This window comes from Sorex fumeus, unplaced genomic scaffold (genome assembly GCF_029834395.1).
Source record: "Sorex fumeus unplaced genomic scaffold, SorFum_2.1 ptg000125l, whole genome shotgun sequence".
Taxonomy (NCBI): domain Eukaryota; kingdom Metazoa; phylum Chordata; class Mammalia; order Eulipotyphla; family Soricidae; genus Sorex; species Sorex fumeus.
In genome coordinates, this window is record NW_026606182.1 from 2,835,154 (window position 1) to 2,863,005 (window position 27,852).

At 66.4% G+C, this 27,852-nt stretch overlaps 1 protein-coding gene across 2 annotated transcripts; it reads right to left on the reverse strand.

Annotated features, from left to right (window-relative positions):
• Positions 1 to 4,146: 4,146 nt before the first annotated feature.
• On the reverse strand, positions 4,147 to 27,651 carry KCNJ4 (potassium inwardly rectifying channel subfamily J member 4). 2 transcript variants are annotated; one of them, XM_056137392.1, is made up of 2 exons: positions 27,533 to 27,651; positions 4,147 to 5,584 (listed from the first exon to the last, which is right to left on the reverse strand). In XM_056137392.1, exon 2 carries the CDS (start codon positions 5,539 to 5,541, stop codon positions 4,147 to 4,149), a length of 1,395 nt encoding a protein of 464 aa, XP_055993367.1. In that variant the 5' UTR covers positions 5,542 to 5,584; positions 27,533 to 27,651. The 2 variants fall into 2 exon arrangements, with proteins under 2 accessions (XP_055993367.1, XP_055993366.1); XM_056137391.1 differs by lacking the exon at positions 27,533 to 27,651 and adding an exon at positions 23,540 to 23,796.
• Between the last annotated feature and the right edge of the window lie 201 nt (positions 27,652 to 27,852).

The window sequence follows — 27,852 nt, forward strand, 5'->3', positions numbered from 1 at the left end:
AACAGGGACTCCCGTGCTCAGCTCCAAGCCCTGCGCCCCGCGTGGACCTCCCTGGGGCCGAGCGTGGGGGGGGGTCATTCTGGTGGCCTCGGCCACAGGAGGAGCGTGATGGATGGGGCTTTGGATGTAGCAATCGCAGGGGATATTCAGGGACCCGAGAGTTTGTAGTGTGGGGAGGGCGCCTACCTAGTTTGGGTTCCATCCCCGGTATATAGGGTCCCCAGAGCCTGCCAGGAGTGCCCCCTGAGCACAGAGTCAGGAGTCAGCCCTGAGCACTGCAGGGTGCCCTGTCCCCCTGCCCCCCAGAAGTAGATAGTCTTCAATTTTGCTGCAACTTATACTTTGTACAGAAGAGACTCCAGTTACGCTATCGTCCCGACTTCTTTTTTAAATTTTGGGATCACACCCAGTGATGTTCAGGGCCTGGCTCTGCACTCAGGAATCGCTCCTAGCGGTGCTCGGGGGACCCTAGGGGATGCCGGGGATGGAACCAGGGATGGCCACGTGCAAGGCAAACGTCCTCCCTGCTGTTCTATGGCTCCCGGGTCCTGACTTCTGAACTTGTCCTTGAACCTTCTGGCGGCCACAGAGGACGTCCCTGGTCCTGCCGTTCCCTGGGGCTCAGGGATTTTCCCCAGCTGCAAGGGTGGCCCGACCCAGTACCCCGAGGCCGGGCTCTGGGATCTTCTGAGCATGAAGATGTCACCCAACGTGCAGGCTACATGGACTGTGTGGAGACCGGCAGAAAGACCAGCCCGATCACAGCACAGAAGCTTCCAGAAGGATTCTCAAAGGAGCCTTTCGCCCCTGAGCCACAGTGATGCCTCCCGGGGAATTCTCCGCTTTGCTGTGAGCAGTGTGTGTTCAGAAGCAAATAAGTTTCTCAGAAGCGGGTGGTTCGGGGGCCCAGCCCAGAGCAGGGCTAGTTTCTGGCTTCCCTGGACCCCCCCTGCCCCACCCCTGCGCCCTCCTCTCCTCTCCCGGAGCCAGCCGGGCACCCACGCAGGGGTGGGGAGTGGGCGTGGGCAGGGCAGAGGTGCCGAGGCCCGGCTCCAGTCTCCCCAGCTCCCTGACATCTGAGGTGCGACACCCCCACACACAGCGACTCTCAGTGCCCGAGGGGGCGGGGGGGTGGGGGAGACAGCGTGGAGGGGAGGCAGGTGGGAGGGCTGTGATGGGGAGCAGGGGGGCGGGGGGGTGAGTCAGCAGGAGTCAGCGAGAAGCTCCCTGAGCCTGCTCCCTGGCACCCTGAGTCTCCCTGTGACACCCTGTGTCTCTGAGGCACCCTGAGTCTCTGTGGCACCCCAAGTCTGCTCTGGAACCTCCCTTAGGCCCCGCCGAGCCCCCCTGCCCATCAGAGCCGCCCTGCCTGTCCCTGGCACAGAGGACGAGACGCTGTCGTGGTCGTCAGGGACCCCCCAGGAACTTCCATGGCGTCATTCTGGGGTCCCTCGGGGGGCTCCTTCACCTTCCATCTGAGAGCCCTTGGGATGACAGCTGCGTCAGGGCCTGAGCATCATGGGAGGGGTGTGGGGGCGCCGAGGGTCCCTGAGTGAGGTGGGCCGTGCCGTGGGGGCCGGCGCAGGAGAAGGGGACCCTCACCTTGTCTCCCAGCCTTGGCCCCACAGCCTCCTTTTCTTCACCTCGGAACGAGCCCAGCCGGACCCCGCCTCCCCCTTGGGACCCTCAGAGTGGCAAGGAGAGGAGGGGACTTTGCCTTCCTGATGTGTGATCCGGGGGGGGGAACGTGCACCCCGAGTGAGCTGGTGAGTTTTTTTTTTTCCTTTTTGCTTTTTGGGACGACCTGGCGATTCACAGGAGTTACTCCTGGCTCGTGCACTCAGGAATTACCCCTGGCAGAGTTCAGGGGACCCTATGGGATGCTGGGAATCGAACCCGGGTCGGCCTCGTGCAAGGCAAACGCCCTACCTGCTGTGCTATCGCTCCAGCCCCAAGCTGGTGAGTTCTATCACACCCAGCAGTGCTCAGGGGTTCCTCCTGGCTCTGTGTTCGGGGCTCACTCCTGGCGGTGCTCAGGGCACCATGTGGGATGCCGGGGATCGAACCCGGGTCTGCCTCGTACCAGACCTGATGCGCTCCGGCCCTAAGAGACTGTCAAAGCACATGGAGTGTGCAGTGGCTGCCCCCAACCCAGGTCCGGTGGCAGGTGGTCATTCACGAGGGTGCCCCAATGGGCTTCACGCTGATTCCTTGGGAACTGGATGGGGTCTCTGTTTCCCAGCCACCGGACACTTGTCTGTAGGTCGAGGGAGCTGCAGTGGGGGGAATCTCAGGCTGGGAGGGAGGGAGCCCCCAACCCCAGGGTCCTTTGCGATCCGCCTGTTCCCAGGAGGAAGGGACTCTCCTGCTCTGGCCCCGGGCCGGCCTCACCGCAGCATGGCAGCATTGCACAGAGAAACAGTTTCCTCCAAGACCCGGATTCAGCTTCATCCCGCTGAACCTGCCCCACAAGGCACCAAGGTGGCCAAGGAAGCTGGCCGGCCATCGGGACGAGCCAGGTCGGACTCTGCGGCCCCTCTGAGCAGCTCGGCACAGCTGCGGGAGCCAGCCCTGAGTGCTGGAAAGACGTCAGGGCAGTGACACAGCACCGGACCCTGGAGCCCAGGGAAGGGCAGGGCTGCCCCAGGCCCTCACCAGTCCATCACAGGCGCCCAGTTGCCCCTGAGTTGAGTGGGTGCGGGGGGGCATGCGCACGTGTGTGTGCTGTGGAGAGCCCCGCCCCCCCCACTTCCCTGGTGCCCACACCAGCTCAGGAGGGAGGGATGGCTCAGCCCATTCTACAGACGACAAGACTGAGGCCGAGAGCCGAAGAGCCTTGAGCAAGGACCGAGTAGAGTCTGCTCCAACGGGGTCTGGGGCCACTCAGGACCCTTCCCAGGGCTCTTGAGAGGGGAGGATGGCAGGTGGCCATGGGCCCGGCCAGATGCGCAACTCAGCGGGGACACAGGCGTGTGCACACACGCATTTACACACTCACACCACATTCACTCACAGCACACACATTCACACACTCACAACACACACCTCCCATATTCACACACTCACATTCACAGTCACACACACATTCACACCCTCATGCACACACTCGCACACCTGCTCGGTCACACACGCACAACACACCCGCTCACAGCCACACACTCACATATGCTTACATTCATACCCTCACACACACACACACACCTTCACAGCCACACACTCAACAACACACCCTCACAGCCACGCACTCATAATCACACTCACACGCACTCGCACACATTCACACCCTCACACACAGTCACACATCCGCTCAGACACACCCTCACGCACACATCCACACTCTCACACACACACACACACCCCTTCACAGCCACATACTCAACAACACACCCTCCCAGCCACACATTCAAATTCACACACATTCACACCACACACGACACACACACATGCACACACACACACTCAGGCCTTCGTGTGCCCTCGTGCGGGAACACACGCTCCCGCCAGGTTCCTGCGACCGTCCCGTCCGCTCCGTCTCCCGGCAGGCACCCGCGTGGACCAGAGGCCTTTATTAAAAATATATAGTTACAAACTCCACCGGCACCCGGGGCCGGGCGGCCCCCCAGGGACCTACTTCCTGCCCCTCCTCGGGGTCCCACCCCTGCACCCAAACCCAGCACCACCACGGGGGGGGGGGGAACGGGGAGGCCCGCGGGGCTGGCTCTGGGGACCTCGTGCGCGCGCGCGCGGGGGGCGGGGTGCAGAGGGGGACCCCCCCAACTCAACTCCTCGTCCTGCAGCAGCAGGGGACCAGTCCCTCCAGCTGTCCCCCCTTTCTAGGTATTTACAAAAAAGAAAAACCAAAAAAAAACTCAAGAGCAACAGCCACGGTCATGCAAAAGGAACGCCTCCCCCCTCCCGCCCCCCGCCCCCCACCCGCTGCCCGCCCCCCAGCAGTCCAGCCGCCTTCTTCCCCGAGGTTCTTCTGAGTACTGAGTACAGGGGGGCACGCCCGGGGCGGGGAGGGGGGGTCCCAGAGCACCCGCGCGGGGCGGGGGGCGGGAGGAGGTGCCGGAGCATCCGCGGGCGCGCGCGCGCGGCGGGGACCCCCGGCCGCCCGCCCTGGGGTCCCGGTGGCGGGCGGCGCGCTCAGATCGCCGACTCGCGGCGGTACGAGATGTTGTCCAGCGGCGGCAGCGTGGCCTGCATGCGCTCCAGATCCAGGTGGCTGCCGAACTCCAGCATGCGCATGATGCCCGCCTCCTCCTTGGCGCCCGCCTCCAGCCCCAGCCCCGCGGCCGCCGCGGCCGCCGCCGCCGCCGCCGCCGCCGCCGCCTCCTCCAGCTCCTCCTCCTCGGGGCTGAGCAGCGCCAGCTCGTTCTCGTAGCAGAAGGCACTGGGCGGCGGCGGCGGCGGCGCGGGCAGCACCGTGATCTTGCTCTCCTGCAGCTCGCGCGCCGAGCAGCAGGGCGTGCCCGCCACCTCGTAGGTCTTGTGGAAGCGCGAGTAGTCCACCTTGTAGTGGCTCTTCTCCTCGAAGACCACGGGCTCGAAGCGGTGGCCCCACAGGATCTCGCTGGCCAGGTAGGAGCTGCGCGCCTGCGTGGTCATGGCCGTGGCCTCCACCATGCCCTCCAGGATGACCACGATCTCGAAGTCCTCGGCCTCCAGCTCCTCCTTGCCCATGCCGTAGAGCGGGCTGTCCTCGTCGATCTCGTGCACGATGATGATGGGCGACACCAGGAAGATGCGGTCCAGGCCGATGTCGTAGCCCACGTTGAGGTCGCGCTGGTCCAGCGGCAGGTACTCGCCCTCCTGCGTCATGTAGGGCTTGATGAGCTGCGCGCGCACGTGCGCCTCCACGATGTGGCTCTTGCGCAGGTTGCCCACGCGCCACATGAGGCAGAGCTTGCCGTCGCGCACCGAGATGACGGCGTGGTGGCTGAAGAGCAGCGTCTGCGCGCGCTTCTTGGGCCGGGCCATCTTGGCCATGATGGTCCCGATCATGAAGGAGTCGATGACGCAGCCCACGATGGACTGCACGACCACGGCGATCACGGCCAGCGGGCACTCCTCGGTCACGCAGCGGAAGCCGTAGCCGATGGTGGTCTGCGTCTCCACCGAGAAGAGGAAGGCGCCCAGGAAGCCGTTCACGTGCAGGATGCAGGGCTTGGGCGCCGCGGCCGGGGGCGCGCCGCCGCCCGCCGCGCCCCCCGCGCCCGCCGCCGCCGCCGACGCCGCGGCCGACGCCGCCGCCGCCGCCGCGCCCGCGGGGCCCGCCTCCAGGTCCCCGTGGAAGAAGGCGATGCACCAGAAGAGCAGCCCGAAGAAGAGCCACGACACCAGGAAGGCGGCCGAGAAGATCATGAGCATGTAGCGCCAGCGCGTGTCCACGCACGTGGTGAAGATGTCGGCCATGTAGCGCTGCGACTTGTTGCTCAGGTTGGCGAAGTACACGTTGCACTGCCCGTTCTTCTTCACGAAGCGGTTGCGGCGCTTCCGCCGGGGCACGTGGGCCTGCCCGTTGCGGCTGTGCCCGTGCATGGCCTGGGGCCGGCGGGGTGGGTCACCTGGGCAGAGGCGGGGCCTGCGGGCGGGGGACAGAGGACAGAGGTGAGCCGAGCGGCGGGGCGGGGGAGCCGCGGACCGCCACCCCCACCCCCACCCCGGGGGGGAGATGGCGACGCCGCGCCCGGCCACCGGGGAGCGCCAGCGAGCGGGGGATGGCGATGCCGCGCCCGGCCACCGGGGAGCGCCAGCGAGCGGGGGATGGCAACTCTGCGCCCGGCCACCAGGGGCGCCAGCGAGGAGGAGGGCAACGCCGCGCCCGGCCACCAGGGGCGCCAGCGAGGGGGGATGGCAACTCCGCGCCCGGCCACCGGGGGCGCCAGCGAAGAGGAGGGCAACGCCGCACCCGGCCACCAGGGGGGCTCCAGCAAGCGGGGGATGGCAACTCTGCACCCGGCCACCGGGGAGCGCCAGTGAGCGGGGGATGGCAACGCCGCGACCGGCCACCGGGGGCGCCAGCGAGGAGGAGGGCCACGCCACGCCCGGCCACCAGGGGGGCTCCAGCGAGCGGGGGATGGCAACTCCGTGCCCGGCCACCGGGGGGCGCCAGCAAGGGGGAAGGGATGGCAACTCCGCGCCCGGCCACCGGGTCAGGGCTCTGAGCCAGAAGAAAGAGTGGAGAGTGAACCACGGCCCCCTCACCCCAGGGAGATGGAAATTCCGCACCCGGCCACCAGGGGACGCCAGCGAGGGGACGTCAACTCTGCGCCTGGCCACCGGGGGCGCCAGCAAGCAGGGCTCTGAGCACAGGGGGGAAAGTGAACCCAAGCCCCCCACCCCCAGGGGGAATAGGAACTCTGCACCTGGCCACCAGGGGGCGCCAGTGAGCAGGGCTCTGCGAGCAGGGGTAAGAGGGGAGGGTGAACCACAGCCCCCTCACCCTAGGGAGATGGAAATTCCACGCCCGGCCTCTGGGGGGTGCCAGTGAGCAGGGCGCTGAGCGCAGAGGGGAGGGCAAACCACGGCCCCCCCACTGGGGGTTGGAAACTCCGCTCCCCGCCACCAGAGGGCTCCAGTGAGCAGGACCCTGAGTGCAAGGGTGCTGAGGGGAAGTCGAACCACGCCCCCACTCTGGGATGGACACTCCGTGTCCGGCCACCAGGGGGCGCCAGTGAGCAGGGCTCTGCGCGCAGGGGTGCAGGGGGATGGGGGTGGGTCTGCAGCGTTCAAGTCCCCAGGACCGGGATCTAGTCCCTCCCTCTGAACCCCCCCAACCTTGTTGTGCTTCCTGAGTGCCCCCACGGCCCACTCTCCCACTTTCCCCCCCAGTGTTGGAGGGGCCACGCCTGGCGGCACTCAGAGGCTACAAGTCGCAGGGGGTGGGGGTGGGGTGTCACCTTGCACTGCTGGTGCATCTCCGTGCCCACTCCCACCTCTCCGCCCGCCCTGCCCCCTGCAGAGACGGGACCCTGGGCTCAGCCTCTCCTGTCTCGGGGCTGACCAGTCCCCTGGCGGCTGCAGCGCCCTGGGCTGGGCTTGATGACAAATTCCACCGTTCGCTCTGGTCCCCTGCGAGTCACATCTCCAGGGTTCAGCCGAGGCTGGTGGCTGTCCCGCACCGGGACAGGACAGGGACGGGGCATTCCCGTCACTGTGGAATGTTCTGGAGAGCGTAGACCCAGCCCCCGTGTCAGCCCCTGGCTCGTTAGGCCCCAGGGGAGAGCGGGAGCCCTGAGCTCTGGGGCCACCGTCGCGTTTCAGGTGAGTGAGGGGGCTCAGAGAGGGACACCACCTGCCCAGGGCCACACAGCGGGGCCTGTGGGTGCTGTTGCTAGAGCTGGGGTCACGTTCTGTCGCCTGGGACAGTTCCTCTCACTTCTCAGCATCCTCCTCCATCCCACGGGGGGTGTCAGAATTTGGGGTGCCCGGGAGACAGCGGGTGTCTGTGGAAAGTCTTGCCTCCTGCCCCTGCCTCCGGTGGCCCCGAATGGGGGGTGTAGCCGGGGGAGGCGGGGTTGGCCTGTCGGTGGCCGCAGCTGCTTCAGCAGAGATGCGAGGAAGCCCCTCAGCCCTCCCGGGGTGGTGGGGGACACCAGCTCGCCCTGGAGAGCACCCCTCCCCCCTGGGGGACCCCAGCAGAGCCAGCGCTGCCCAGGGCCGGGCGGCTTGGCAGGCCGGGGCCGGGAGCGCCGGGGCCGGGATTATATAAGGCTGGAAGTTTCTATTTTCTGTCCTATTCTTCTTCCTCATCTAATTGTGCATCTGTGCAGTGTTTATACACTCCCCTTCAGGACCCTCGGTTACCGCAGCAACCGCGCGCGCCAACGCTGTAATTTAGAGATCAACACGCAGAGCGGCCTCTTCCCGGGAGAAACGCCCTCTCGCCGCCCGGGAGGCCGAGCACGGCCCCCTCCCCGCGGGCCTGACTCTGACGTCCCCGACCGCATCCCACCCCACCCCCTGCCACCAAGGAGCCCCCTCGGGTACCCCCCGTCTGGCTTGGGGTTCCAGACCCACCGCATCACTTGGGTAGGTGATGCGACTGCTCTGGGCCTCGGTTTACCTGTCCCGGAAAGGGGCTGAGTGAGCCCCCTGAGGGAGCCTGGAGACCGGGCAGGGGCTGCGGGATCCACTGCTTCAGTCCAGACCATGGGGTCACCCGCCCAGCACCCCGGCAGGGCCCCGAGGCCAATTTCTCGCCTCTTCCCCCTTGAGGGCCTGTGAGCACGGAAGGTTCCAGAGCAGCAGGAAAGTGTCTGAGTGTCTGGGCCCCGGCTGGCCCCCATGTACTGGGCACCCCAGTCAGGAAGGGCAGCTGACCCCGAGCTGGACCCCCATCCCTGGGCCCCTGAGGGTGTCCAGGCATCCCCGAGACAGGCCCCTCGCTGGAGGGCGGGATTTAGGGGTGCCCGCAGCCCCGCTGGGCGGCAGGTGGGGGGCCGTGGGAGGCGCCAGGCCCCGGGCGCGGGTGCAGGCGGGAGGTCTAGGCGCTGAGCTGCTCCTGGACCTAGGTGCCAGCACAGCAGGGCACAGAGGCGCCGGGCAGAGGGCAAGGAGGACCCCAGCCTGGGACCCCAGCCCGCCCTCCTTCGCCCCATCCTTGACCTGGGTTCCCGAGGTCCTTCCCGAAGCCCTTTCTCAGGGGTGCTGGGAGCGGCCTGTGAACGTCTCATCCCCTGGCCCCTGTGTGTGACGTGCCGCAGCCCCTAAGTCCCACCCACGGACGGCACACACGGGGAAACTGAGGCCGCTGCTCCTGCCGCCTCCCTGCAGCTCCCCGCCTCCCCTTCCAGTGCTCGTTTTCTGCCCACTGCTTGTGGGGTCAGAGGCAGCCGCCAGCACACACACACTGCAGGCAAAACCTGGGCACACTTAGCCGCCCACACAGCAGCTGGCTCGGACCCCAGGAGAGGCCACACACACACACACACGCGCGCGCGCACACACACACATGCACACACATGCACACACAGAGACATGCACATGCAGAGACACACACTCGCACACATAGAGACACGCACACAGACACACACGTATACACAGGCACACACACGCACACACAGACACACGCACACACACATGCACACACAGACACATAGATGCATGCAGACACAACCACGCGCACATATGGACACACACATGCACACACACAAACACAGACACACGCTAACATGCACGCACACACAGACGTGTGCATGTGTATACAACATACATGTGCACACACACGCGGCCCCTCTAGCCAGCAGGAATCTGAAAGCTGAACTCTGCGGCCCCTGGTTCCCGTGGGGGGGATGGAGAGGAGGTGCAGGGGGTGCTCAAGGTCACGCAGCTCAGCCGGGGGCCAGAAGAACCTTCTGGAACAGGCAGTGCGGGTGCCTGGTAGCTGCTGTCTCCCCTCGGTTTCTCTGACAGTGTTAATCACCTCCCCCCGCGTGAGTGAGCACTGATTATTCTTCGCCCCAGTCGAGAGCCCTGGGGGGCCGGGGTGGGGTCACAGGTTGGTGCCGGGGAGCTGGTGTCTGGCTCAGGTCCGGCTGGATCCAGGTGCCCACGCCCGGCCTCGGCTCCCCCCTGTACACGGCACCTGGCGCTTGTCTCTCCCTTCAGGCCAGCCGGAGCCCCCTGACATGTTTCGGACCCTCCCGCTGCACAGCCCGCCCCAACATGCCCCTCAGAGTCCCCAGGGGTCTGTCCCTCAGCTGTTTTGTCACTGTAGGAAAAGGCCCTGTGGTCGCTTGCGCCTGGCGGGGGGTGCTTGCTGGCCAGGCCAGCCCTGTCGGGCCCCAGCACACACCTAGTCCCGAGCACCGCCAGGAGGGACCCCTGAGCACCAAGCGGGAGTCAGCCGGGTCCAGCCCAACACCCCTCACCCTGCATAAGAACGCTTGATTCTGGGGCCAGAGCGATAGCACAGTGGGTAGGGCATTTGCCTTGCACACGGCTGACCTGGGTTCGATCCCTGCCATCCCATATGGTCTCCCAGCACTGCCATGCCAGGAGTAATTCCTGAGTGCAAAGCCAGGAATAACCCCTGAGCATCGCTGGATGTGACTCAAAAAGCAAAAAAAAAAAAGAATAAAAAAGAACACTTGATGCCTTCAGGGGGCTCTCTCAGGGGGTCAGCGCAGTTGAGAGCTTGGGTTTGGCCCCCAACACTGCTCGGGCCCTGCGGGGGAGTGAACCCCCAGCCACGCGGGCCCCGGTCCCCCGGAAGGCCTTGCTCTGGGGTACTCGGACCTGCTCTCAGCCCCAGGCAGGCCCCCGGGGCTGTCCCTCCCCCGGTGAGGGTGAGGGGATGGGGCACCCCCCCTGCACAACGGAAAGCAGGGCGTCGGGGGTCGGCTGGGGGCGACCTGGGACCCCGACAAGCCCCGGCTCTTTCTCCAAGGCATCCAAGCAGACGCCCCTCCTCTCCCCGCGGTGGGGGGCGTCGTGTCCCGAGGTGGCCGCCAGCCCAGCCCCTGCCCCCCACCCTGGATGTGGGCTGAGTCGGGGTCTCGGGGTCACACACATGCCCCTCGCAAGCCCTTGCCGCCCTCCCTCCCTTCCCGAGGCTCCTGGGTCTTGGGGCCACTGGTGAACGTTTTTGGGGGTCTCCAATGTTTTGGGGGGTGTCACTTTCTCCCACGTTGCCATCCAACCTCGGGGGCTCCTGCCCACCAGGCTGCAGCCCGGCCCCCGCCTCTTCTAAGCCACGTTCTCCTGTGTGACCTTGAGCAAGTTCCCGAACCTCTCTGGTCTCTGTCCTCCGGCTCTTGAGGTGGGACTAATAATACCTTTACCGGGCGGATCTGCTGCCCGTCACGGCTCTACGCCTGACCAGGTGAGTGATGGGCCGGCAGGACTCACTGGGCTTCACCCTGGACTCAGAGATGGTGACCCCCTGACCCACCCTGCCCCCTGTGGGCGCTGCAGCCCACTCAGAGTCCACAGGAGCCGGGGTGGACCCTGGCACTGCCCAGCCGAGCTCCTGGCTGCCCAGGGTGGACGCCGGAGCTGCCCCAGGGCCTGGACATCGCTGTAGCATAGCCCCAGCCGGCGTTTGCTCCCCAAGGTCCCTCCCCCAGCCCAGTGAGGGGACAGGACACGGTCCACCCCCACCCCAGCCCTGTGTCCTCCAGCGAGGCCGCTCTTGATCACGCCACCCCCACCACGACCTCAGGGGAAGCTGCAGTAGTCTCCTCCCTTCCAGCACAGAGAGCCCCAGACACTGGCCCAAGGTCACACAGCAATCATACCTCCCTCCCCCAGAGGTGCTGGCCCAGCGGGGCTGCCTGTCACCCCCGGGGTCCTGCTGGGGAAGGAGACTCAGGGCGAGAGAGCACGAGACAGGGGCAAGGGGGGCCCTGACTTCAGCCCCCAGGAGCCCACACAGAAGGCAACCCTGGGCTCCGGGTGAATCCGAGTGGTGCTCCGAGGGCCATCTTGGGTGCTGGGGACCCAGTGTCCTTCTCCCCTGTCCTGCTGCTCCGGCCCTCTAGGGAGACAGACATTTCCATGGAGACTCACCCGGGGTCGGGGCTGTGTGGACGGTGGGGTGTAGAAGGTTCCAGAAAGGCCAGTGGGGGCCGAGAGCAGCAGGGGGGCTGGGAGTGAGCGCGAAGGACACGAGAGGGACAGGCCGCTGGTGCTCAGGGCTGCTCTCGGCTCAGTGCTCCTAGGAGACTGCAGCGGAGGTCGGATCCCAGGGCCCCCGTCCGGAGAGAGGGCACTTTTGCCTGCCGAGTTGCCTCCTGTTTGGTCTTTTTTTTGTGGAGGGCTGGTTGGATTGCAACTGGCAGTGCCCAGGGGTGACCCCTGGCAGGGGGAGGGGGGATTTACCCATGCAGGGGACCAAGGCTGGTATCTTGGACGCCGCCCCCTGCCCCTGCCTGGGTTTCTCACTCACGCGTGGCTCTGGCCAGGACCTGGGAATGGAGACGCGTGCCAGGAGCCCGGGGGGCCGCCCCTCCCCACATAGGGGCCCGCCTGGCCTCAGGACCCTCCCCTGGCCCACGGGGCACACCCTGGCACAAACGACTCAGCATGGGCTGGAGTGATAGCACAGCGGGGAGGGCGTTTGCCTTGTACGCAGCCAACCCGGGTTCGATTCCCAGCATCCCATAGGGGTCCCCTGAGCACCGCCAGGAGTAATTCCTGAGTGCAGAGCCAGGAGGAAGCCCTGTGCATCACCAAGTATGACCCAAAAAGGCCAAAAAAATAACCCCAAAAAACAAGAAAAGCGACTCAGCGTGTTGGGGCTGGAGCGATAGTCCAGCGGGGAGGGTGTTTTTCTTGCATGAGGCCGACCCAGGTTCGATCCCCGGCATCCTATAGGGTCCCCTGAGCACTGCCAGGAATGATTCCTGAGCTCAGAGCCAGGAGGAACCCCTGAGCATTGCTGGGTATGATCCAAAGCCCAAAAAATGACTCAGCATGTCGGGGCTGGAGTGTCCAGTGGGGAGGGCATTTGCCTTGCACACGGCCAACCCCGGTTTGATCCCCGGCATCCCATCTGGTCCCCCGAGCACCTGGGGAGTGCTCCCTGAGCACAGAGTTGGGAGTCAGCCCTGAGCATCGCCAGGTGTGGCCGAGCAAACAAACAAAAGTGGGGACACTGTGCGGGCGGGCGGGGACACAGGGCCTCGCCAGACGCTGCCCACCAGCCCCTGGACCCTGTTGGCCCCACTCCGGCCAGCCCAGGCCTCTGCCCAGTCTCAGGGCCTGGCTCTCCCCCAGGGGCGCCTCTGCAGGGTCCAGAGGGTTTCAGACACAGCCACGTAAGGTGTCAGGAGAGGGGCTGGGGGCCAGCTGGGGGTCCAGGTGCTGGGGTTCGGCGTGGCACTGTGAGGAGACCCCAACACCATGTGTGTGTCCCCCAAACCAAACCAGAGGCAGGTGGGGGCGCTGACACACCTGAGACCACACGCCATGGGGGGCACGACCCCGGGCTGGGGGAAGCCGGGGGCTCCATCTCTCCAGGCGGATGCTTGGGCCACTCTGGGGGGCCCCAAGGTCCATTGAACCTGTGGAAACAGGGGTGTCCCTGGTGGGGTGCTGGCGGGGGGACCCCTGAGCAGCAGAGCAAAGCCGCATGGGGATGGGGGCAGGGGAGGGGGGTGGGGAGCGGCAGGGGGAGGCTGGGGGTGTCCCCCAGTCAGGGAGGGAGCACCGCACCCCCTCCCTGGCCTGGGGTCCCGGGGAGAAGCTGGGCCAAGCGCTCGGGGGAGCCCTCTCCGGCCCTGGGGTGCTTTGGGGCAGGCACCCGGGAGACTTGGGGGGAGGGACATGGTCACTAAGGGCCTGTGGCGAGGGTGGAGAGGGGTGAGGGGAGGGGAGGGGGGCGGAGAGGGGCAGGGCGGGGCTGGCGGGAGGAGGGTCCTCCTGGCTTGGGGGTTTTAGAAGTGTGCGAGTGTATTAGCAACAGAAACCAAAGATACGCAGGAAACTCTGAAACGCGGGTATTTCCCCCAAAGGGCCAGCGCGGTGCAGGGTCCAGGGTCCTCGCAGAGGGGCTGGGTGCCATGCTGGGATCACAGGAAAAGGTCGCAGAGGAGGAGGGGGCGGTGGTTAGGGCATTTTCCCAGCATGCATCCAACCTGGCTCCATCCCTGGTCCGACACAGTGCCCTGAGCAGTGCCTGGTGCATCCCCAGAGGAGTCCCCGAACCCAGAGCCTGGCCTGGGGCCCCCAGCACCACAGGGCCGGGGCGACTCATTCTCCTCCGCCCTGCATTGAGTCACGGGAAGCTGACAACTGCAGATGGGGCTCCCCTCTCCTTCACACACCACAGCCCCCCCAACACCCCCAACACACAGTGCAACACCCATACAACACCTAACACAAAACCCAACACAAAACCCCATACAACACCTATACAACATTCCGACACACAAGGCAACGCCCACACAACACCCCAACGCACAACGCAACACCCACACAACTCTCAAAACAACACACCACACAACCCCACAACCCCTTAACACACAATGCAACACCCCAACACAACACCCCAACACACAAAGCACATGTACGACACGCAAACATCCCCACGCCCACACAACACACCACACACACACACACACACACACACACACACACACACACCGGGGCCTGCGGGAAGATGAGCTGGCAGCGGGCGAGGCCATAGACATAATGTGAGGCGCCTCCAGCCTCCTCTGTCCTGTCCCCCACCACTGGGGCCCTGGGGAGGAAACTCTCCCCCACTCCCACTCCGGCCTCTGCCCCCCCGCTGACCCCCACAATACCCTGCACCCCCAGCTCCTGCAGGCAGCTCAGGGCTCGGACCCACGGGCTTTCTGGAGCTGCGCCTGTCTCTACCCGAGCTCAGGGCCGGGCCTGGACGTGCATCCCGACAGCTGAGCCTGGAGCAGGTGAGGCCGCAGACGGATCAGTGGGGACGGGGACAGCTCTGGGGGCTGCTTCGAGCCCCAGGGACCCCGCGACCCCACCCCTGCGCTGGGGGGGGGGGAGCGCTGTGGCCATCCTGTGGGGGCCCAGGAGTTTGGCCATGCAGGTCACCTCAGGACGCGCATCGGGACACTGGCCCCGTTCCGGGCCCCCCACTCCCACCTCCGAAGCCCACCACAGCCGCTCCCTGCCTCTGACACCCCCAGCTCAGAGAGAGCCCTTGTGGCTTGCTTCCTGGTGGCCCCCGACCTCGGCCCCCGCACCTGTCACCTAGCTTCCATCCCATGACAGAATCCTGAGTCCTTCGCTCCTGGCGCCAAGGGCTGCCCTTCCTGCCCTGGTGACCCCAGACCCATCACTCGCACCTCCCTGCCTTCAGGGTTTGTTTCCCTTGACAAGGCCACCTCCCCCAGGAAGCCCCCCAAGGTGCTCTCAGCGGGTGCCGGGCTGCCTCCCTCCACCCCTTCCATCTCCCTTCTCCCGGGCGCTCTGTGTCTGCAGACACCTTGAACCCCGGCTGCACCCCTGAACCCCCGTGCCGGCACATGGTGGAGGTTTAATGAACATCTGACAACTGACGGAGACACGAGATCCTTTCGGGCCACCCAATCACCGTGGAGGACCTCGGCAGGGCCCCGTGGCAGAACGTGACCCCAGAGCAGCTATTTCTGTCCCCAGCGCTCAGTGGAGGTGGCCTCAGGGCGGAGACCTCCATCCGGGGCCCTGAGAGGAGGGGCAGGTGGCCAGGTCACTGCCTGGTCCTTCCACCAGGAAGTTTCCAGAACCCCCGTGCTCAGCCCAGGGTCCTAGCGCCCCCTGCACCCCGAGAAGTCCCAAATGTGGGCTGTGAGTGATGTTTTGGGGCACTGTGGCCGGGAAGTGGCTAAGATGCCCACTGAGGCTCGCACCCGCGCCCCGAGACCCTCTGTGAAGGTGACCCCGAATAACTCCCGTCTGCCGGTCCAGTGCTGTGGTGGGAACTCTGAGAATTCACAGTTAGTTTTGAGGGGGCCACAGCAAACGGGGCTGGGGGACCCCGGGGCGGGGATTGGACCCCGGGTTCCCAACACGACAGTCCACATTCTGACCATGCCAGTCTCTTTTCCGGCCCCAGAAATCATGTATTTTATTTCTGCCTTCAGGGGCCACAAAATCCCTCTCCTAAAGTCAGAGAGATAGCACCAAGCTCCCTGGGCTGGGGCCGACCTCCTTCCTGGTAAAGTATCGTCCCCTGGTACCCAGTCACCAGGAGTAAGCCCTGAGCACAGAGTCAGGAGTAATCCCAGAGCACTGTTGGGGGAGCCGAAGCCCTTTCCCGTGAATGCGTCTCCTATTTTCATGCATTTGCTGTGTAAAAAGTCGATGCCCCAGTGGGGAGCTGGCCCAGGTGGCAGCGGGCCCTGGTACCAACAACGAGGGCCGGCACAGGGTGTCCTCCCAGAGAGGGCGGCCGGGAAGCCCCACAGAACCAGCGTAGGCTCGGGTGGGGCAGCCCAGGCTCGCCCTGGCAGCACAGCAAAGACCCTCGAAAACAAAGCCAGACGGTGGGGCCCCCCACAAAAAAATCAACAAAAATCAAAAGGCAAAATCAGGAAGGAGCCCGGCAGGCAGGTCTCTGGAGGACCAGAGAGAGCAGGACCCCCGCTCCCGGCCTGCACCCCGATTCCTCCTATCCTTCCTTCCTTCCTACCTCCTTCTATTCCTTCCTTCCTTCCTTCCTTCCTTCCTTCCTTCCTTCCTTCCTTCCTTCTCCTGCCTGGCATGTTCCCGACTCACAGGGTGCCTCACCTTGGGGGTCTCTCCTGGGCCAGGGGGAGCCCGTGTATGCGGGTCAGTTTGGGTCAGGGGTGGGTGAGCAGCTGGTGCAGTGACCAGAACAGGAAACCAAGAATCTTCCTGGCTCGCCTAAGGGAGAGGGTCCCCCAGGGATGAGGGGCGCCAGGGAATGGAGGCAGGTATGTGGGGGGTGGGGGCACAGCCTGACAGCAGCCACTTGGGCCAGTCGGTGGCTTACACACCACCCTGGGACAGGGAGCTCAGCCTGCTCAGACAGCCTGGGGTGTGTGCGTGCGTGTGCATGTGTGTGTGTGTATGTGCGTGTGCATGTGTGTGTGATGTGTGCATGTGTTTGCATGTGTGTATGTGCATGCATGTGCGTACGTGTGTGTGCATGTATGTTTGTGTGCATGTGCATGTGTGTGTCTGTTTGCATGTGTTTGCATGTGTGCGTGTGCATGTGTGTGTCTGTTTGCATGTGTTTGCATGTGTGCGTGTGCATGTGTGTGTGTGTACTTGTGTGTGTGTGGGCTCAGCTACCATGCACTGGACTTACAGCCCCCTGCATGGCCGCTGTTGCCCACCTCAGACCTGTGCCAGCTTCTGGGCACCAAGGCTGCTCCGTGTCCCCCCACCCCCCCGGGGCGCCCAACTCCTGGCCTGTGTGGGGCCAGCTGGATGCAGAGCGGGAGAGGTTCCAAGGTCAGGAGGCCCCAGGGCGCAGCTGTGCAGCCTGGGTGGGTGCCGGCCAGCTCTACTGTCCCCCAGCAGGCTGGGGAGTGCGGGGGGCACTGGGGCAGGGGGCCGAGGCCTGGGTGGCAGAGAAGCGGCCACTGGAGGTGACTGCAAACAGGGCACGGTCGGAGGTGCTGTAACTTGTCCCGGAGCTGCCGCTGCGAGCGTGGGCCACCTGGACGGGGCTCAGAGAGGTATCGAGTCTGCCCGAGGCCACACAGCCAGCCGGTGGGGGTCACTGTGGGGGGCAGGAGCACGGGTGGCCCGCCTGGGGTGCAGAGGGCGGGAGTGGGGAGTGGGTGTTAATGAGCGGAAGCTTCTGGAACCAGCTGCCTGGCCTGGGGTCCTTGGCTCAGCCCTGCTGCCCCCAACTCCCCCCAAGGCCTGCCACATCCCCATCGCTGGCCCGTCTTATCTGAGCCCCAGGCTCTGGGGTCTGCAGAAGGTGGCGGCTTCTGCCTGGGAGTCCGGGGGTGTCCCGGCCACAGCAGGCCTGGCGCCAACTCGGCTGCAGAGGAAGTTAGGGACAGGGATTGCCCAGGGCAGACACCCACCCCCTCCCTGGGCCTGGCCAAACAGTCCTGCACCCCGGGTTCTGGCACGGGTGGGGTGCCCGCCAGGGAGAAGCAGCCTCTCCCCCACCATCAGTGCAGAGGACTGAGGACAGTGACCTGGCCAGAGTCGCGGGGTGACGGCAGTGGGGGTCGGTCCCGGCTGTGACCAGGGCCACTGACTCACCGTCCACCCCGGGATGCTCAGAGAGGGGTGAGGGGCAGGGAAGCAGCCGTCTCTGCCCCCCTCCCCACTGCCCTGCGGTCTGGGGGGGTCACTGGGGTCTCTGGGCTTCTGGTGTCTCCCCGCAGAGCTGGAAGGCGGGGCCAGGAGCAGGCAGTCCCCTCTAGATTCTCGGCACCCCCCACGGCCCCTCCGAGAGCCCCCACGGGCCCTCATGCTCCCTGCCAAGGTTCCAGCCAAAGGTCGCCATGACAACGCTGCCCCCTGCGCCAGAACACCCTTCCGTGCCCACTTCCCCCACACCCCAAGGCTGGGCTCCCAGTGGCCGCGGGCGCAGAGGAAGGAGTCGAGGGTCAGAGGAACACAACGCCCAGACCCAGGCTAGAACAGAAGCAGCCCCCATCCCTGATTTTTGTTTTGTTTGGAGGCCACACCTGATGGTGCTCAGGGCTGACTCCTGGCTCTGTGCTCAGGGCTGACTCCTGGCTCTGTGCTCAGGGCTCACTCCTGGCTCTGTGCTCAGGGCTCACTCCTGGCTCTGTGCTCGGGGCTTGCTCTGGTAGGACTCGGGGCTCACTCCTGGTTCTGTGCTCGGGGCTCACTCCTGGCTCTGTGCTCAGGGCTGACTCCCGGTTCTGTGCTCAGGGCTCACTCCCAGCTCTGTGCTCAGGACTCACTCCCGGCTCTGTGCTTAGGGCTGACTCCCGGCTCTGTGCTCGGGGTTCACTCCAGGCTCTGTGCTCAGGGCTCGCTCCTGACTCTGTGCTCAGGACTGACTCCTGGCTCTGTGCTCGGGGTTCACTCCAGGCTCTGTGCTCAGGGCTCGCTCCTGGTTCTGTGCTTGGGACTGACTCCTGGCTCTGTGCTCAGGGCTCACTCCTGGTGGGGCTCGGGGCCCAGACACTGTGCTGAGGGTCGAGCCCGAATCAACTGCATGCCAGGCAGGTGCCCACACTTCTTACAGGATGACCCCAAGAAGCCTTGTCGCCCCAGCAGTCAAGCTATGGCATGGAGGAGCGGCTGGTGTACGTGAGTGTGCCAGTGTGTGTGCCTTCTGTGTATATGTCTGTGTCTGTGCAAACGTGTGTATATGCACGCACACGTGCGCATGGATGCAATGTGTCCATTCATGTACACGTGTACATGTGTGTGCGTGTTTATACAAATATGTGTATGTGCATGTGTTTGTACAGATGTACACATGCACGCACCCATGTGTACACGGATGCATTCATGTGCATGAGTGTGTGAATTCATCTGTATGTGTTTATGTGTGTGCATTTCGGGTGTCGATCTGTGTTTGTGCACACGTGCATTCATGTGTATGTATGCTTGTGTATGTGTGTGCCTGTGCGTAAGAGCACATGTGTCTGTGTGGGCAGGCGTGTGCCCGTGTGCACTGCACATGTGGCTTCGTCTGGGGGGTGCCTGGGTCCACACCCCACTATTCCTCTTCTCCCACTGCCTCCCCCTGTGCTCAGAAAGACCTTCCCTGAGTCCTCCGAGTCCCTAACCCCTTTCCCAGAGCACAGCCATTCCCTTCGCTGGGCTGAGCCTCAGTTTCCCCTCCTACGAGCCAAGAGAAGCGTAACCCCCCCTCCCAAGTCTCCCCGTCGGAGAAGTCAGGCCCCGCGGGGACAGAGCTGGCCAGGTCCTTGTGCGTGGGGGCCCCGGGAGCAGCGCAGGCCGGAGCGTGAGCCCCCTGCCCCCCGCCCCCCCGCGGCACCCCACCCACCATCCTGCCCGCCGTGTGCGCGCCCGCCAGCCAGCCGGAGCGCGCGTGTGTGACTCAAGGTCTATTCATAGCCGCGCTCCGCCAGCTGCAGCGTCACAGGCGGGGCCTCGGCCCATATTATTATTTCAATTACCATCTGAATTAAAAGTTTGAGCAGCGATCAGCCCACGTAGCCAGGGGAAGAAGGAGCAGGAGAAAAATAAAGATGAAAAGGAGGCGCGGGGCCCTGCCCGGAGACCCCCTCCCCCGGGCGCTGAGGCGGGCATCTCTCCGGAGGGTGACGCCAGCCGCCCGGGGTCCTGCCCTGGCCGGGGACCCGGCACTCGTGGGCACCGGGTGGCAGCCCACGGAGCCGCTGCAGTGCAGTCACTGGGAGGTGAGGCGGGCGGGACACGCAGTGTCCCCTGTCCTCCCGCTCGTGACCGCCACGTGGCTGGCCCCAGGGCCAGAGCAGACGGCGGATGAGGCTTTTCTCGGCTGCCGGCGGCCCACCAGGCCGCCCGTAACCTTAACCCGGGTGTACCCGGCCCCAGCCCCAGCTGCCATCGCCCCCGGGACCAGAGTCCAGACGAGGAGCAAGACCTTGTCCATTTCTCTGCGTCCATCTCCCCGTCGGCCAGACCCAGACCCAGAGGGGATGCCAGGCGGAGGGTCCAAGCCCAGCGCCCAGGAGGGATGCCCGACTCTTCCGCAGAGCAGCACCAGTGACAGTGCTCCCCGCCCCCGCCAAACTGGCCAGGCACGTCCCGGTCCCGCTGTGTGACCTTGGGCCAGTCACGAAGACTCTCTGAGCCGTGGCTCCCCCACCTGTCCACACGCAGGGGGCCTCGCGGCGGGGGGCATTTGCACAGGCTCCCAGCCTCCTGCTGCTGTCAGAGACGAGGGGACGGGCACAGCCCCGGGCTCGGAGGTGGGGGGGCATTCGCCTCGGCCGCCCACCCCCACAGTTGCCCCTGAGCTCTGGGTCCCTGGAGGTCCCCGGGTCTGGGGAGGGCACATTCCCTCTCCCCAGCACGCCCTGTCCCGTCTCCTGTCTCTCTCCACTCCAGCCCCTGGCAGGCGAATCTTCTGGAAGGGACTAGAATCTTTCTGCTCAGCCCCAAGTGCAGCCCGAGACTCTCCGGGACGGTCAGAGACTGGCTTTAAGATGTACCCGGGAGCGAGCTGGGCGCAGGACACACACAGAGATGTTCTAGCAGCGGCTGGGGGCGGGGGTGGCCTGCATGTCTGTCTGTCTGTCTGTCGGTCTGCCTCCCGGCAGGGCTGGGCCCCAGGAGCTGGGGTTCAGGCTCCTGGCTCTGCTTCCCCCACCCCAGACCCTCACGATGACCTTGGGTGGGGGTCCGGGCCTCAGTTTCCACTTTTGTAAAGGGAGGGGTGCGGCTGGAAGGCTGAGGCTCCGAGCCGTCTGCCTGGATTGAGGTCTCGGCCGTCCCGGGACCCCCTCCTGAATGCGGGGTGGGTGCACTTGGATTTCCCATCTCCAGCCCAGCCTGTGTGCGTCTGGAGGCGCGCCAGGCCCTCTGGCTATAGTTCCAGCCAGAGACCCAGCCCTGCCCCTGTTCCCCTTCTTTCCTGCGTGATGCCTCGGCGGGCGCTGGCCCCATTTCACAGGCAAGGAGACTGAGGGTTAGGGGCGGTGCTCAAGGTCACACGCGCCGCTTCAAGTTCAGGACGCCTGGCACTGGCCAGGCGGCTCGCAGGACTCAAGGGCATTTAGGGGAGTCCCTCCTGGCTCCCCAAGAGGCTCCCCCCTCCCCTCCGGGCTCAGACTCTGGATGGGGTGAGAGAGGGCGCAAGGTCACGGAGCTGGATGGGACCCAGCGCCCCAGCACCCCCTGGCTGGCACCTGCCTGAGCTCTCTGGGCCTGCTCGCCCGAACCCGAACCCGGGAGCAGAAGAGAGGGAGCGGAGGGACAGGCAAGAAAGTTGAAGGCTGGTGGCCACTGTCCCCCCCCAGCCCCTTCCCCTCCCGCTCCGGGCGCCGCGTGCAGGGGACCGGCGGTGATGTAATGCGCTCGGCTTTGGCGCTGGTGCCGATCTCAGAAGAGACGACAGATTGCGCGAGCCAAATTTGGCATCCTGGGGGGAGAGGCACGGAAAGTGGAGATGTGGGGGAGAGAGGGAGGCGCGGGGAGGCGCCGAGGAGGCCCCCTGCCCCGCAGACCCCCAGGCCGGGCCAGGCCGCCCCGCCCGCCCCGCCCGCGCCCCCCTCCCAGATCTGCCGCACCCGGAGAAGCTCCTCCAGCTGCACCCCCGACCCCCAGGGCCACCCCCCGGGGCTGGTCCTACCCCCCCACCCCCTTGCCTCCCCCCCACCCCGGCACATCCTCCCGCTTCCCGATTCCCACCGCCGCCGAGTCTCCTGGTTACCGTGTTGCTGGTTGTCATGTCGCTTACATGTCCTCGTGACTCAGTGGTCCCCGCAGAGGGGCCCCTCCTCCTCACACACCCCCCTCCCTGCGCGCGCCCCCGCCTCCCCCAGATCCACATTAAGAAGCAGCACGCCCGTGAGCCCACACTTCCTCCCCCCGCCCCCCCACCCCCGCGCACACAGCCTCCGGGAGCACGGACACCCCGGACCCCCGAGAGGGCCTCGCTGGCATCCCGAGCCTCCAGCTGGAGGCTCAGGCCCAGAGAGGCCACGCGCACGGCCCAGCAGAAACTCCAGGTCAAGTTTGCTGCGGGGGGCGGAGGGGGGCAGTGGACGCCGTGGCGCTCTCTCTCAGTGGGCTCAGGAGGGACTCCTCGAATTCTAGGACCTCCCCCCCACCCTCATCCTCAGTCTCACGCCGTCCTGCCCCCCCAAACCCCACCCGGGGGCCTCGTGCTGCTGTCTGTCCCGACTGCTGTTACTTGGGGGTCCAGGGCACTGGGGGGCCGGGGGCTGTCCCTGCCCACCACGTGGACGTTAGGGGCGCTGGGGAGAGGGGCTGCCCCAGTGCTGGCTCCTGGGTCGGCTGGGTGGTTTCTCAGTGCTAGGACCAAGGACAGAGGGAGGAGGGGGAGGCCCAGCAGCCCGGAGACCCCCTCCTGCTAACAGGGACAGAGTCAGCCGTTCTGGGCACGGCGGGAGGACCCGGCTGAGTGGCCGGCAGCCTCACGGCCGCCTCTGCCTGGGCCTGTCCCCTTCTGAGCCCACAACAGCCTTCATGTGGCTCTAACCCCCCCCCCCACCAACTAGTGCCAACAGCCCCCCAAAGTCCCAAAGGTCTGAGGGAGACACAGCCAGAGAAATCTGACGTGAACATGGGCACACACGGGGGGCTCCTGCCCCACCTGGCGCTCTCAGCTGTGGCCCTCTGCGGCCCCCCCAGCCCCCCCACCCTACTCTGGGCATGAGGGGTGGGGGGGAGCCCTGAGAGGGGAAGTTTCCCCGGTTCGGGGCTCGGTGCAAGCTCTCCGTTCTCCGGAGTAAGCTGTCCGCCTCTCTCCCCCCACGGATCCGGGAAATACCACTTTGAGAAAAATCACTGTCCACCCACCCCGCGGTGGGGGCGGGGGTGTCCCAGGCAAAGTGACCCTCAAACCCCAAGAGGTGGGATTTGGTCCACAGACAGACGGGCCGTCCGCGGAGAGGAAGGACTTGGGAAGGTGGAAGGGGAAGGTTCACACACACACACACACACACGAAACTCACACTCAGATACACACTCACACATGCACACAATACTCACACACTCGGGTACACACTCACATACACACATATACACAACACGCTCGTCTGCACACACTCAGATATACACATATACACGACACGCTTTTTCACACACGCTCAGATACACACACTTTCACACACACTCTCTTACACTCAGAGAAGCCCGCGCGCATGTATACACACGCACGCACGCGCGCGCGCGCGCACACACACACATACACACACACACATCCCCTGCTGCAAGTCCCCTGCCTCCAGGCTCCTCTGCACCCCAAGTGACAACTGGGGGCGGGAGGAGGCGGCGGGCAAGGTCGCGGCCGGGGCAGGAGGTCAGCGCCGCCCCCGCCTCCGTCCGCTGCGGGGCGGACCCCCAGACCGCCCCACCCGCGCGCGCCCGCTCCCGGGGGTCCCTGGACGCACAGACACACGCACACACGGCCGGACAGACAGCGGACGGCGCCCGCGGGGGCGCTCTCCGGGCTTACCGCGGGGCGCAGGGTCCGACGACAGTCCGGGGGGCCGCGGGCGGGCGGGCGCTACATCCCGCGGCGCGGGCGGCGTCGGGGGCGCGGGAGGCGAGTCCGGGGCGCCCCCTCCCCGGGAATCGGCGGCCGGCCGGCCCCGCCCCCTCGGCGGCGACCTGGGGGTCGGGTCTCCGCGGGCCGGGGTCCCCCCGCGGCGGGTCCCCGCCGGGCGCGCAACTTTCAGCGCCGGCCCGCGCCGCGCCCTGGGCGCCGCCGGGGCGTCAGCATCGTGGGGGCCCCGGGCCGGGGCTCAGAGCGCGGGGCTGCGGGGGCCCATGGCTCGCGCCCCCCGCCCCCCGCGGCTCCCTCGCCGACCCCCGACCCCCGCTCGGCCGCCACCTCCCCGCCGGGACCCCTCCTCCCCGGCCCCTCGCCTCGCCGACCCTCCCGGCCCCCGCGGGCTCGCCGTCCCTCCGGGGGTGCCCGCGTCCCGCCGCCTCCCCCTCGCCGCGCGCCCGGCTCGGGGGTCCCCCCGCCGCCTCGGACCCGGGCCCCGGCCTGGCCGCGTCCCGGCTCGCCCCGGAGCCCCGGCGCCCGCCGCCCGCCGCGCGCCGACGACTCCAACTCGCCGCACGCGCCCCGCGCGCCGAGACTTCGCCCCTCCTCGCACGTGACCCGCGCCCCGCTGCGGAGGCCGCGCGCGTCCCCCCCACGGCCCGCGCCGCCCCCCGCCCCGCGCCGCGCGCCGGCCCCGCCCCCGGCCCCCTCGCGCCGCACCCCTGCGCGCGGCGGGGCCGCGGGGGGCGCGGGGCCGGGGATGGAGAGGGGGGCTGCTCCCGCCGTGGATCCTGCCCGGGTTTTCCGCCTCCCCCCACGAGCGCCTCCGGGCACCCGCTCCGGGATTCCGCGCCCGGGTTTTGCAGCCCCCGGGGCAGGTGGGAAGGTCCCCCCCAGCGGCCGATGGGTGGGTGGGCGGGTGGGAGCGGGTCGGCGGGCGCCGGACACTCCTCCCCAGGACCGCTCGCCCACCCCCCGCCGCCCCCCGACGTCTGGGGAGTCAGGGAGGCGCTGCACCCCGCTCGCGCCCGGGCACCCGCGAGCCCCAGGCAGCTCCGCCCCGTTTCGCAGACCGGCAGACTGAGGCCCGCCGCCGGGCGCTGGCTCTCGGCGAGCCCTTGGCTCCGGTTAATGGGCCGAGGGGGCGTCCGCTGCCGCCCCCTCCCCGCCCTGAGTGTCCTGCGCGTGGAGAGGGGAACCCGCAGCTTCGGCGGTCTCGCTGACCGCCCGTGCCGAGGCCGAGGGGCAGAGTCCCGGCCCGACACGGTGGGGGTGGGGCCGAGACCCCCAAGGGCCCCGCGCAGCCCGCAGGAGTCCGGCCCCATCTGGCAGAGAGACCCAGAGACCCCCCCCAAGAACCCCAGGACTGCCGATCAAGTCACCACCCCTTCTGCTGCGCGCTCACTGCGCGCTCAGCCCCGGAGCCCGCGGCTTCCCCGGGGGTCCTCCTCCACGGCCGGACCCCCGGCCCCACGCCTCGGCCCCTGCTGGCCCCGCACCCCGCACGCGCCCACCCCGACCCACAGACCCGAGCGGCCGCGGCTCCCCCAGAGGCTCGGCCCCGCTCTGCTCGGGGCCGCCCGCGCGCGCTCCTCCAAGTCCAGCCTCCACGCCACCTCGCCGGGAAGGCTCCGGAGGGCCCCCCCAAACTCATTCATTCACCCAGCGCGGCGCCCACCGGCTCCAGCGCCCCCAGCCAGCGCGTGGGGGTCGGGCGTCGGGCCAGCTCGCGGGCAGCGCTCAGGCGCCGCACGACCTTGAACACGGTCCGCCCCGACCTGCCCGCTGCCAGGAGACTGCGCCCGGGGATGCCGGCTCAGAGTCGCCCCAGGGACCCCCGCTCCTGCTCACCGGACCCCCTGCACCGAGGTTCAGCTCCCGGCTTCTGCGTCTGTGCAGAAGGGGGGATTCAAAGCAGGAGGGGGGAGGCGGGCGCGGGGCTCTCCCCGGCTGGCCCCTGGAAGGTGGGGTGCCGAGGAAGGACATGGAGGAGACCAGGGGTCCCCAGCACCCCGCACAGGCGCGAGGGAGGGTGGGGGACTGCGGGAGGGTTCAGGGGTGAAGGGGCCCCTCTGCAGGGGCCGCCACCCTGGGCCCCCATCCTGCGCCCCACTCCTCCCTCCAGTAAGGAGGTGCAGAGTCCAGAGACACACTCGCAGGGGCCCAGGAACCCAAGCCCCTGGGGGACCAGCAGCAGAGAGGGGCTTCTGTGAGGTCAAGCCCCCGCCACACACTCACACACACACACTCATACGCTCACACACAACCATACACTCGCATTCACACACACTCACACAGCCATATACACCCTCATACCCCCTCATGCATTCACACTCACACACATTCATACACTCACACCTATACACTCACACAGTCACACACACTCATATACTCACGTGCACTCACACACACCCATACACTCACATACATGCTCACACACATTCACACACTCACTCATACACACACTCACACACCCATACACTCACGCGCACTCACACACACATCCACTTACTCACACACACTCATACAGTCTCACACATCCACTCACACACACATACTCACACTCACATACTCACACACATACACACATTCATACACTCACACGCACATTCACACACATGGACTCTCACTCTTTCCTGCTCACTCACAAACTCACACTCATACACACTCACATTCATACACACCCACATACATGCTCTCACACACATACTCAAATACTCTTATGATCACACTCAGTGTCATTCACACTCACTCACACTATCACACACGCACTCACTCTCATATCACACTGTCACACCCACCCACTCTCTCACACACACTCTCATCACACCCTCACACTCTCAAACTCACTTTCACACACACTCGCACACACAACTTTCACGCAGTCTCAGACACACACCCACACACTCACTTCTAAATACACACACTCTTCCAATGCACTCGGACACACACTTCACGCTCACTCACTCACACACTCTCCCCTCAGCCCCTCAGGGGTGCTGCCCGACTGGCCGACTGGCCGCCCTCTCGTCCCCAGAGCTGTCGTGGGGTGCTGACCGACCTCACCGTGTCCATCAGCCCTGAGAGCTTCCAGTACAGGGGGGTCAGGGAGCAGGTGGGGACAGGGATGCTAGTACCTCAGACCCTGCCTCACCCCGGGCCGTTTGCCCTCTGTGGCCTGAACGGCTGTCAGTAACGAACAGTGGACCGGGTTCCCCCAGACAAATGGATGCACCCTGGACGGAGGGAGAGGACAGGAGAGCTGCCCGGGGCATCCTGTCACCTGCCAACAGCTTTGTAACCGACACCTGTTGGTGCTGGGGAAACTGAGTCATGGGCTGACTGGTGGTGCGTGAGGCTGGGGACAATTGTGTGGTAAGGGTGAGGCTTGTCCCGGTGATGGCAGCTTGGTCACTCCGTCCATCCTGCCGGTCTCCCGTGGCCCTCACCACAGCTCTGAGGCAGGATAGCGCTGCAGCCCAGATGGGATGCAGAGATGGGGCGGGGGGGGGGGGGGGGACTGCCCTGGTCAGCACCAGAGATAAGCCAGTGTCTGAGGCCAACGCAGCCGTCCCCAGTGGGGGCCCAGGCAGAGCCCGGAGGGTTCGAGCAGGGGGACAGGGCGTTCTGGCCGGGAGGGGCATGTGGGCCAGGTGGCGACAGGGGCGGGGGCAGAAAAGGGGGAGCCCTTCCAAAACGCCAGCAGCGTGGGGCTGGGGAGTTCCCGGTGCCAGCCGGCCCATTCTCCAGACCTGGCCAACGGAGGCCGACAGCTGCTGAGAGGCGAGATCAGCCCAGGACACGGCGGGCAGCAGCAGCACCGAGTGCAGGGAGCGCAGGGAGGACCCCCGGGGGTCCAGAGGATCCGAGAGACGCCAGTACTCCCGGCGGAGGGGCGGTGGGGGTCTCTCCCGCCCTCCGCTCCCACCTCGCCCACCCCCAGCACTCGGTACTCACCAGGGTGGAATATTTTAGCACCTATAGAAAAACTGCCACAGACGGCCGTGCGGCTGTTGCTAAGGCGACGCTCCCAAAATAGCCCCCTCCGCCAACCTTTCCCGCTGCCGCGCCTGCTGTGCAGGGAGGAGGCCGGCGGGGAGGGGGCGGCACCGAGCCCTGGCCCCGGGTTCACCCGCCCGCCCAGGCCGGACAGCGACCGGGCGGGCCCAGGTCTGCGGGGGCGGCAAGAGGAGCCCCGCCTGCCTGACTGCCTGCCAGTGGCCCCGCCACTGTCCGCAGCCAGCCCGCGGGAGGAAGGTCACCCAGAAGGGGAGAGA

Coding starts and splice junctions, on each gene's coding strand:
- KCNJ4 (XM_056137392.1), bottom strand. CDS start 5,541: ATGCACGGGCACAGCCGCAACGGGCAGGCCCACGTGCCCCGGCGGAAG.